Source organism: Anas acuta, chromosome 3, assembly GCF_963932015.1.
Source record: "Anas acuta chromosome 3, bAnaAcu1.1, whole genome shotgun sequence".
NCBI classification, from domain to species: domain Eukaryota; kingdom Metazoa; phylum Chordata; class Aves; order Anseriformes; family Anatidae; genus Anas; species Anas acuta.
Genome location: NC_088981.1, coordinates 113,433,315 through 113,445,136, shown reverse-complemented (window position 1 = coordinate 113,445,136; position 11,822 = coordinate 113,433,315). Strand labels below are relative to the sequence as shown.

Sequence of the window (11,822 nt, the reverse complement as noted above, 5' to 3'; positions counted from 1 at the left end):
GACTGATATGCCAGAGGGTTGTAATGCCACCCAGAGGGACATGGGCAGGCTGGAGGAAGGCTGACATCCTTGTCATCATGAGGCTGACAAGAACCTCATTAAGTTTGACAAGAGTTTGACCTCATGAAGTTAAACTTGAGACAGCAGTATGCCATTACAGCAAAGAATCATCGTGTCCATGGCTGTATCAGGCAAAGTATTACCAGCAGGTTGAGGGAGGAGACTGTCCCTGTACTCAGCATTGGTGAGGCCACACGTGGAGTAAGTAGTGTGTCCAGTTCTGGGGTCCTGTTGTGGTTTAACCCAGCAGGCAGTTAAGAACCACACAGCCATTCATTCACTGCTACTAGCTCTTCATTCAGAGCTCCAGAGACAGTTTGGGGACTGGAGTATCTTGTGAGGAAAGGCCGAGAGAGCTGAGCCTGCTTAGCCTGGAGAGGAGAAGTCTGAGAGGGGATCTTACCAATGTATACAAATATCTTGGAGGAGGGTGTCAGGACAATGGGGCAGACTCTTTTTGATGGTCTCCAGAGACAAGACAAGAGGCAAAGGGCACAGACAGAAACACAGGATGTTCCAGCTGAACATGAGGAAAAACTTCTTTACTCTGAGAGTGACAGAGCACTGGAACAGGTTGTCCAGAGACATTATGGATGATGTCCTCTTTTGACATCTCCAACAGCCACCTGGACATGTTGGTGGGCACCTACTCTGGGTGGCCCTGCTGGAGCAAGTGGGTCGGACCTGATGAACCCAGAGGTCCTTTCCAATCTCAGCAACTCTGTGACTCTGTGATTTGAAATACCCAATGAATCCAAGGGGAGCAAAGTTATGCCAATGAAAAAGCACTTAGAAATAATCTTTCTCTGATTTCAATGCTCAGGGTATCAAGGCCGTGCCTGAACTAATGACGAAAATCTAATTAATCAGTAACCTGCAGGGCATGCAGAATTTATGACTGTTATACCAAACAGCAGGTTCATGACCTGTGGGTGTCCAAGGGCTTGGACTTTCATTCTTGAACACTGAAAGATACACACTCGCCCAGTCACACAAGTTTAGCATTTACCTGCCTCCGTACCATACCAACAATTCATTAACAAGCACAGGGGAAGAGAATAAACCAGTCACAAACCTCAAGAAATACCTTCCACTGAGAAAGAGGCTTATGGACTAGGGTTTCTCACAGCAAAATTTTGCAGGAAGACAGAGATCCAGAGTTCACATTTTCTCTTTTCTGTAGCAAATACTCAGCTGAATTGAGATGGACTGGAGCAGCAGCACTACCGTGGGTTTAGTGTTCATCCTGACTTTTCTGATCATTTTGAAAATTGGAAGTTTCTTGAATAGCAACCAGAGAAAGAATCTTCCCCCAGGACCAAGAGCATTACCTATCATTGGAAATCTTCATTTGTTTGACTTGAAGAGACCCTACAAGACTTATCTACAGGTAGCAATTATCTTTTCTACTGGTCACGTAATTACATGTAGCCCCACAGTCCAAGATATCAGAGTTTTCCCTGACATGTTGCTTCAGAGATGACCCATAGCAAGGGAAAGGAGACAGTTATTTGAGAAGGAAGCTCTGAATGCAGCAAGATTTGTTCTTTACTGTAACACCTTCTCCCTTCACTGCAACTTCATGCGCTTGGGTTTCAGCCTTAAACTTCTCTCAAATTAACAGCAAGTCCTAACTTTATTTTTGTGGTAATTTTATGAAAAAATGACAAAAATGATTTGGATAAATCCATCTACCTTCCATTGATCGATATGCCTAGGGTTGTGATTGTAGCCTCCTGTCTTCACTGATTTAACAGCCCCTGTCATGTTTCTTTCTTCCCTTCTTCCCCCAAAACCTGAAGATAACTATAAGGGACTGTAGTTGCCAGAATATACAGAAAAGGTCTAAGCAAACCAAAGAAAAAAAAAAATCTCTTGCTTTTTTTCTAGTGCTTTCTTTAGTTTACTGTAGCTTAATTTACTGTAGCCCCTCCTGATTTTGAGTCAGAAGACTTCTATGAACCTGGTTCTTTTTATTATTTATTATTATTCATTTATTTATTAGACATTGAAATTTCATATATCTCTTTGCTGATGATTTTAAAAGGGATATCTAACGTACAAGTCTGTATGTATGTCACAACCACAGATCAAAAGACCACTCAGATGCAGTATCTAGGAAATCTATTATAATGGGAAAAGTTTGTCCTCTAACTTGAGCTTAGCTCAAGGTTTAAATCTTTCATATACTTAGTGTGTAAATGAATCTGAAGTCATTGAAATGAAACATTCACCCTGAGCATCAACACTGCAAATCGTGGAAAGCTGTTAGAGGAGAACACCCTTTGAAAAAATCAATTTCTGCTACAGCTACATTAGTCTGGGATAACAATATTATCAAAGAAGCTACCCTTAATTCAGACACATGTCACTGCTGCTGTGTCATTTCATATAGTTGGCTGCACTTGCTTACCAGCTGTTGATTACTGTGCATAGCAATGCTAAATAGTTGCCTTCTGATTCTCTGTGAAAACACACCAAAAAATAAGTGCAGTCAGGAAAATCAAGAACATTGAGTCAAGTGAAAATAATCCAAGCTAAAAAGGTACCACCCTAGACAAAACAGGGTCTCTTAGACCCTCTTTGTAGACAGATTCATGTTGTATTTAGCATAATCATATGCTAAAAGTGAGAATTTTTCTGATGCTAGATCGTGGCCCAGAAACAGTTATTTTTTACATAGTAATGGTAACAAAGGTTTGCATAGGTTTAGTTTATGAGTGTGGAGCTGCCTAAATGAAAGAAACTCAGTAACATAAAGATCAGTGTGAAAAAATGAGTCAAAAATTGAATTTACATGGGATTCTGAGGGAAGTTAGAGCTGTTGGCACAGAGGAAACTCTCAGTGTCTTTGATTGTTTGGGGGTTTCAGGTGTTAACACTAGGCTCCACTCCTAACTGTTCTATTCAGTCATGAATCATCATAATGTCTCTATTTACATTAATTCTCATTCTTTGTCCTAAAACATTTCACATTTTTGTAACTTAGGGGCTGGATGGGAAGATAAGTAGCACTGAAAAGGTGGTTAATTTGTTTGTAGGCCGTACAAGTTTTAAATCACTGTTATCTTCCTCTGTCAGCTGTCAGAAGAATATGGTCCTGTCTACAGTGTTCAGATGGGACAAAGGAAAATAGTAGTGCTTTCTGGGTATGAGACAGTGAAAGAAGCTCTTGTAAACCAGGCAGATGCATTTGCAGAGAGACCTAAAATCCCAATCTTTGAAGATTTGACCAAAGGATATGGTGAGTTGGTTTTATTTTTCCTATCCAACTTGACTTATTAAAAAAACATATTTCCTACAGAAAAAGCTAGCATGCCACTTAGAATCTGAATCAATATAAGGCATTGGAAATACACATGGAAAACTATAACCAAATAGTTATTCACACAGTAATAACAGAAAACAGATAAAGCCCCACTTTCAGGATCTGGAGCAATGGCATGCATGACAGGGAAACAATTCTAGTTTTCCTGGTATGATTCTGGACTTTAGTTGTTTGTAGCTTACCATAGAACCTCTTTTTCCTGAAATCGCATTCCGCTTCTCATTTCAAGTGGTGAATAGTGTTCTTAAAATCTAAATGTGGCATTAGAATGGAACACAAACAGGACTGGGGATTTATTTTAATAAGTGAAATATTGTATTCAAAGATGGGTTTCCAAATAAGAATTTCATGTTCAAACAATTTTAATTTTGCATCAGAAAATGATATTTATCTCTCCAAAGACACTCAGACAAATTCAGGAATAATTCTCCAAGCATTTCCATAATTGCATCTTTTAATCACATTATTGCTTGCATGTAGGCTTGTATATGTATATATATATATATATTTTTTTTATTATTTTTTTTCAAATAAAAATATAACTGAAGTAGTCAGTTAGCTAGTGTGTAAAAACTCCAGTGAAAAACTGATTAGGAGGGTTTAAAACCTCGGCTAAATTTAAAACACATTTGTGCCTATTCAAGTGCTTACTGTAATCATCAGAGACACAGGATCTCAGTTCAGTAGTTCAGTCCCACTTTCAAAGGATGATGACTAGAAATTTGAACTTGAATTTCCAATACTCTCTCAGTGACAAGTGTCTCTCATAGATATATATTATTCTTGCTTAAACATCTTTAATATCTTTTAAACAGTTTTTGTTTTATTTCAACAAAAACTATTGTTGAAGTCTGAACATCCTGAAAGAAAAGTTGTTTTTCTTCCTCATCCAGATGTAATCTAACCTGTTTTAAAAGTTACTGCTATTACTATCTACATTATGTGTCTGCAAATTCGGTTTTTCAAATCTGCTACTGCATTGAAATCTTCTCTTTGTGTCAGGGCTTGTTTTTGCCCATGGTGAAAACTGGAAAGTGATGCGAAGATTTACTCTCACAACCTTACGAGACTTTGGAATGGGAAAAAGGGCCATTGAGGACCGCATCGTGGAGGAGTATGGGTATCTGTTAGACACCATTGGGTCACAAGAAGGTGGGTAGATGAGACATTCTTCAGATCTCTAAAGTTTTGTTCAAGTACTTGGCTTGTACTTGTACTTGGCTCAAGTACAAGGCTTGGCGTTAACCTCAAGTTCTTCATCTGTTGTACAGCTCAGGCTGAGCCATTTTTCTTTTGGTTTGGTATGGTTCTTTAATAACGAAAATGAATAATAACAAAAATAAATAAATAGCAATAATTAGTATTAAATTTACATCTCTTGAAACAAGGTAATCTCTTTCTTTGTTCATTGTGTAGGAAAGCCCTTTGATGCTAGCAAAATAATTAATTCAGCAGTTGCTAACATAATTGTGTCAATATTACTGGGAAAACGATTCGACTACAAAGATTCCAGATTTATAAGACTTCTACAGTTGACCAATGAAAGCGTGAGGCTTGCTGGGAAACCTTTGGTTACGGTAATGTAAACATTTTTATGTTGTTGTTCTACTGGATGCCATGGGAACATAGTAACATGGGTAGTCTATTCTTTGTATTAAACAGAAAAATCTGAGATACTGAGAGATAATAGGCTTACAAGCACTTCCTGGACCAAAACAAAGCTTAAGAGAAAATGTGGCAATCTTAAAACCCACAACCGAATCCCCAATCTCTCAAATACCTACTTAAACTATAGTTTGATGAGTGTGAAATCCAGACTGATAAAATCAGACTATTCTCCCATCTTCCTTGCTTTGAGCCATTTTCTCCCTTGTGACTGAATTGTTTGCAGAGTACTAACATAAATGGATGTAAGGAGAAAAAATAGTAAAATAAAATAACATAAAATAAAAAGATAACGGGCAAGAGAGATTAGGGAGTTTGATTTTCTATGAGATCACTTTCCCAGTGCAGTGTATTGTTCTGGAATTTGGATGCTTGTGTTGGTACAGTCAAGTTTGATATGAGGAAAGGAACACCTGAGAAGGGAAGACAACAAGGCTCGTGGGTTTTGTTTGTTAGTTTGTTTGCTTGGTTTTTCTGGCAACAATGCTGATGGAAATGCCCACTGAACTGGTCTTTAAGAAAAGCAATTAAATCCTGTAAGCTGTTGCTTCTGAGGGAAAGGGGAGCACTGGGTTGCCTCTCAGCTTGGTAAATGCAGCAGTCACGATACACCACCAGGGCAGGTGTCTAAGCTTCCAGTATATATACATGTAGACCATGAAAATTTTTCTAGCCAGGAGACAGCAGTGACTTTTTAGCCTAGAGAAGACTTGGGGAGGGACTTTTTCAATGTCCGTAGATAGCTGAAGGGAGGTGCAGAGAGGCCAGAGCCAGGCTCTGCTCAGCGCTGCCCAGGGCCAGGCCCAGAGGCCCCAGGTCCAGCCTGGAGCCCTGGCGGCTCCCCCGTCCCTCAGGCAGCACTTCTCCAGGAAGCTCTTTAGAGCTGTTCCTCCTCCCTTGGTCCAATTCCAAAAATCATGGCAGAAAAGAACTGTCATGACCATGGAACATAAATAGCTTTTGTCCCAGACACTCTTATCTCAGGAAGAAAGCAGAGATCTGTCTAGTGACAGGACAACACAGGACACCTTCTCAGAGCATGGGGACAGGGAGAAGCTACAGATTTCATGGCCTACCTGTACAAAAAGAATACAGAATATATTTTTGCATGCTTCTGCTACACAGAAATGTCTCAATGAGTAATAAATATGCTCAGCTAACTGCATGCAATGCTGCCACACACCAGATTCACTTCTCTCCCTTTGGGCTTTGAAACAGGAAAAACTGTTAGCAGAACAGCTGGCTGAAGCAAATAAAATAAAACAAAACAAAACAAAACAAAATGATAATACAAACTTGCTGGACAACATTTCAGTTAGTATGTGGTATAGGTTCTTTTTTGTAAAAACTTGAAGTTTCACAATTTTTAGACATTTCATCAGCTGCACAGATCCCACTGTATACATCTGTGCAGTTCTGGTTCCATTCACCAGACAGCAAGGATTTAACATACCACCATTTATACTGTTGTAACAGTGGCAAAACACGGCTTTTTACTCCAATTTCTTCCTCGTATTTTGAAATACGATCCATATATGCCTGTGTGGTGACCCAGACAAAGAAAATGCATGTGAAATAACTGTGGTAGTCTGAATTATTGCTGTTACTTGCTGCTTTCAACTGATGGTAGAGGTGGTCTGCAAGGAGGGAAAAGTTGTCAAGAACATACAAAGAGCTACACAATCAGTCCAAAGATCTGTCCCACCACTGGCCAGCGGCAGATGTTTATGTCACATCTATACTTCTCCTGCAAAATAGTCTCTCAGCTTCCAGTAACTTGAGGCTGAGAGGTTTCCTTTGTGGATTTTCGACCATGAATTCATCCAGTCATGTTCTAAAGAAGAAAATATTAATCTTAAGCCTTTGTCTTTGTATCTGCAAAATGGGCATGATATCATTCATTTGTTCCTGTAAAATGTTTTCAGACCTTTGGCTGGTAAATTTTATCTAATGCTTTTCATTCTTGTAGATGTACAACATCTTTCCATACCTTGGATTCCTCCTAAGGGCTAACAAGACTCTTCTCAAAAATAAAGATGAATTCCAGGCTTATGTGAAAGTTACTTTTATAGAACATCTCAAAACTCTGGACAAAAATGATCTGAGAAGTTTTATTGATGCTTTCCTTGTTAAACAGCAGGAGGTAACTGAATCTTCTTTTCATTTCTTCAAACTTTTGTGGTTATATGAAGACATTTACAATTTCCTTTGAGTCCTAATAATTATAGCTGTATGTCCTAACATAAATCCTTCTAAACTTAATTTCTTTTCTTTTATTTACTTGTACAGTTTACCAAAGCTATATCTTTCCATCTGCTCTGACTGTTTTCCTAGCTTTTCTGACTATTTTAAAAACATAATGTATTAAAGCACTGCCTGGGCTCTAGTGGGATCCTTATTTGGGGGCTGTTATATATCTTACTTACCTTTTTCAGAGGAAAAACAGCTCTCTTTGCAGCTCGCCCCAGTAAGGGCAGAGATCGTGCAAAACATAAAACTTCTTTCAAAACTCTTCTCTGGGTACAAGCCCAAAGCTATTTGTCTTTCACACTTAAAAAAAAATAATAATAAAAATACTTTTAGTAAAAGTTTAGCTATCTATATTGCATTTTCCTAAGTTTTTCCTTGCTTTAAGTTTTCATCTTTTTACCTCATCCACTCCTTTCAGGAGAAATCCACTTCCAATGGGTATTTCCATAATGACAACTTGCTAAGTTTGGTGAGCAATTTGTTCACTGCTGGCCTTGAGACAATTTCCTCCACACTAAACTGGAGCCTTCTGCTGATGCTCAAGTACCCTGAAATTCAGAGTAAGTGGTTTTATGACAGATGCTCTTATACTCAGGAACTGAACAGGACCCTTGAAGGTCAACATATCTATTAACACACCAAGTTTTAAAAAGCCAATACTTTCAGTTAATTATTATCCAAGTGTCACTATGCCCTGCGGTTGACACCCAGTGAGGGGCACATTGGTCAGCCTATCAGTAGATAGATTTCATGTTGGCCAGGTTCTCATTAGCTGGAAAAACAGAGGTGTCGTGCATTGGGCAATGGAATTGTTCCAGATTTCTTTCAGAAACATGCTGTTGGCACACCAAATGCTTGTACAGTCATTAAATGGATGGTACATGGTCTTTAAATGCTTGAATTGTTCTTCAATTCAGGGAATTGTTCTTCATTTAACATCTGCAGTCCAGCTTATGTTTCAGAGTTTTTAGGAGTCTAGCAGGGCTTTTGACACAGAACAAGAAATTTCAGGCAGAAGAGAGGCCAAAAAATAAAAAAAATAATAAAAAATAAATAAAATTCCTACTTACAGGGAAATCAAAAAGAATCCTGGAAAACATTCACCAAAATATGATTAAAATGTAACAAGTGAAGGAAAAGGAAATATGGTTTTCTTCTCTCTATCTCTCTCTTTTTCTTTTTTTATTATCCTTCTCTGGATTGGGAGCACTCTTAAATTATCCATTTAAATTAACCAAATCCAGGTTTCTTAGTGGCAAAGAAATAATCAGACACCATAAAGCTGTCCACCTCCCATTATTTCTGGAAAAAAAAAAAAAAAAAGAAAAAAAAAAGACTGACAGAATTTACGGTTTTCAGTTGAGGTCTTTTATACTTTTACATGAGTGAAGCCCAGTCTGTCTCAGGGGTGAAAGAGTCCTTGTCTGTTTCTTATATTGTATTCCCTCATCAGGAAAGGTTCAAGAAGAGATAGAGCAAGTGATAGGGTCAAACCCTCCACGAATCGAGCATCGAACGCAAATGCCATATACAGATGCTGTTATCCATGAGGTTCAACGATTTGCTAGTATCCTGCCATTGGATTTGCCTCATGAGACTACTACAGATGTCATTCTCAAAGACTATTTCATTCCCAAGGTGAGATGCTTACAGGACTGCTTCTTTTAGCATTTCTCCAATCTCAAACCTGGTTAATGTGATATATATGAACATTTCTATGATGTCACACAATGGAAGCCAGAATAATCTCTTTGTCCAGGCTGATTTCTTCACATTAAAATCTTATTGTCATTACTGCCAACAAACTATTTTTGCACAGAATAACTCCACTGTCTTGTTTTGCAGGGAACCTACATCATCCCCTTGCTGATCTCTGTCCTGCAAGATAAATCCCAGTGGGAGAAACCAGAGATGTTCTATCCTGAACACTTTCTTGACTCCAAGGGAAAGTTTGTGAAGAAAGATGCTTTCATGCCATTTTCAGCAGGTACCTTCTGTTTTCTATTTATACTGCTGCAAGTACCAGTCTTAGGCAATTCAGACTAGTGGTTCTTCATTATTGAAGCCTGACCTCCCTACACTGCCTTTTTCATGGGTCCATTTCACAACTCATTTCTCAGGGTGCATTTCTGATAATAGAGAGAATGTCTACTAATTCTTTCAGCCTTTGGTTGTTATCAGTTTACCTGTATTCAGTGATTATAAAACAGAATTTGTAGTGTCTTTTTAAATGTGAGGAAGGCTTTCAGAAGATTCCATGATAGTTTAGGTATGACATTTCTGCTCTATGACCTGGGCATCCTCGTTTCTGGCCCTTTTTAAGTCCCATTCAAAAAGTCCTCAGCAGTATCAGCCAAACAAATTTTCATATCCTGTGCCAAAAGAGAAGGGTTGTATTATATAAATACCCAAGTTCTCTTTAATATCAGTGAATGTAAAGGGGTTGCCTTTGAGTTTCCCACAGAGAGTGATGTTCACCTAAGCTTACACACCTGTATCATTTTCCAAAGCATGAGAGATTCCTACCTTCACAATGACTGCACCTTCTAAGGCATCTCTCCTGTTTTTCAGGCTCTGTCATTGTTAAGTTCCTATACATCAGTCCCTGGCCAACATACCCATAATACTCTGCACTTTTTATGGACCTTATTTGTGTTATATTTAGTTGTTTGTGACATTTCAATATGTTTTTTCCTTATCATACTCAACATACACATATAGTAAAATCAATTTTTTTCATAAAATAATTTATGATATTGCCAATTCACAAGCCCTATTTTTCAGACTTATGTCTAAATCTCCCAGCTGAAATCACATCCAGGAAGCATCAGGTCTGGACATTCTCTGAAATGCTCAGTTCATAGTATAGCCATGCCTTAGCACCTTGTTTTCCACTTTCAGTCAAGCAAGGGAGTTAAAATCAAATTTCACTTCACGCCTTTGTTAGTTCCGGCCTTGATTCAAATCACGCCTTAATCAAGTCACGCTTTGATTAAGGAAGTTTATAAACGTATGAATTTGTCCAGGATTGAGAAAAAAAATATATATGCATGGTGGTTTTGGAGAAAGCCTTATATCAGGGGTTCCATAGAATATCTCCACCACCTCCCTGCTCAGTCCCACACTAGCCAACATATGTGTTTCCAAGGTCTTTTTTGATAAAGTGTAATAAAAATAAAAATTAAAAATAAAAATAAAAATAAAATAGTGACTAGGCTACACTAGACAAAGTCAAGACAAAAACAGCCAAAGTTAGCCTGGGAACCAAAAACTGAACCAATCCCAAATAGTGTGGGGGGAAAAAGCATATTTTGTTGAAAACCAGTATTAAGAAGTTCAGAAATTCAGATTGCATTTGCATATATTTATCCCAAAATACAAACATATACAATACAAACATATAACCAGCCCATTTTTAGGAAAAGAAAATAAAAGAATTAGTTGGCTTTATAATCATATCTGTGAAGACTGAGTATCCTCTCTCAGGCTCTTGTGCACTTTTGAGTGCTACTTTTTTCTTTTATACTGGGGACATGACATTTCAAGACACTGTTCTTCCTCAGAATAAAAGCTGCTTTTTTTAAGAAAAAAAAAAAAAAAAAGCTGTTTTTTATTTCTTCCAGCCATGGAAGAAGCATGTCACACTGCATCTTATGGTCCATTCTGCATTTCATTTCAGGGCGGAGGATCTGTGCTGGTGAGACTCTTGCCAAAATGGAGCTCTTCCTCTTCTTCACCAGCCTCCTACAGAGGTTCACCTTCCACCCTCCCCCAGGAGTTTCCGCCTCAGACCTGGACCTCAACCCTGCTATTTCATTTAACATTATCCCCAAGCCGTATAAAATCTGTGCTGTAGCACGTTCATAGGGCTCAAATCAGTATAAATTTGACTTGAAAAATATATGACATTTTCATGATTTCTTAATCCTTCTTAATCCTTTGGCCAAAATCATTCACAACATTACGTCTTAATAAAGGTCTTCACGTCCAAATGAAAGTGGTGGTGTTTTATTTTTTATTTACTGAGGGAGGGCATTTCCTGTGGACCAGAAGCCCACGCTTAATTGATGACATGGGATCAACCTAATAGATGACCTAAACTGGGCTAAATAATAGACTCTCTTTCTTTCTCTGCCCCTGAATTGTAAATGTTAACTTATATATGAAAATATGGGGCAGGTTCCACCAAAGGCAAGGTTTGAAAAAGGAAATCTCTACAGAACAAGTATTAACAGTCATTGAGCACATTTCATTCTCATTTCATCAAAGTACTCCAAACAAATCAGATGTTTTCATTTTTTTCTCATATTAGCTTTTAAATAAAACACATATACTTCTGTAATATAAGAAATCCAATGTAACAAGAAACCTTGCATTTATCTTATAACGATTCTGAAGGCATAGAAAGAAAGTGATAATTGAAGGCATGATCACAGTGCATGAAGAAGTGGAAGGTGATACAACTGCACTGGGTTTTCCTGAGAGTGCGCTTTTTTATTTATGTAACAACCAATTTTAT

At 38.1% G+C, this 11,822-nt stretch overlaps 1 protein-coding gene and 1 long non-coding RNA gene across 2 annotated transcripts in view; one reads left to right on the top strand and one right to left on the bottom strand.

The window, feature by feature from the left end:
- The window catches only part of LOC137854880 (uncharacterized), a 139,393-nt gene that overhangs the window by 113,404 nt on the left and 14,167 nt on the right, over positions 1–11,822 (bottom strand). The window lies entirely within an intron of this gene.
- LOC137854879 (cytochrome P450 2K1-like) lies at positions 1,032–11,305 on the top strand. Its single transcript, XM_068678840.1, has 9 exons — positions 1,032–1,450; positions 3,142–3,304; positions 4,391–4,540; positions 4,805–4,965; positions 7,023–7,196; positions 7,722–7,863; positions 8,757–8,941; positions 9,149–9,290; positions 10,983–11,305. The coding sequence occupies exons 1-9, from the start codon at positions 1,265–1,267 to the stop codon at positions 11,168–11,170; spliced, it is 1,491 nt and encodes a 496-aa protein (XP_068534941.1). The 5' UTR covers positions 1,032–1,264; the 3' UTR covers positions 11,171–11,305.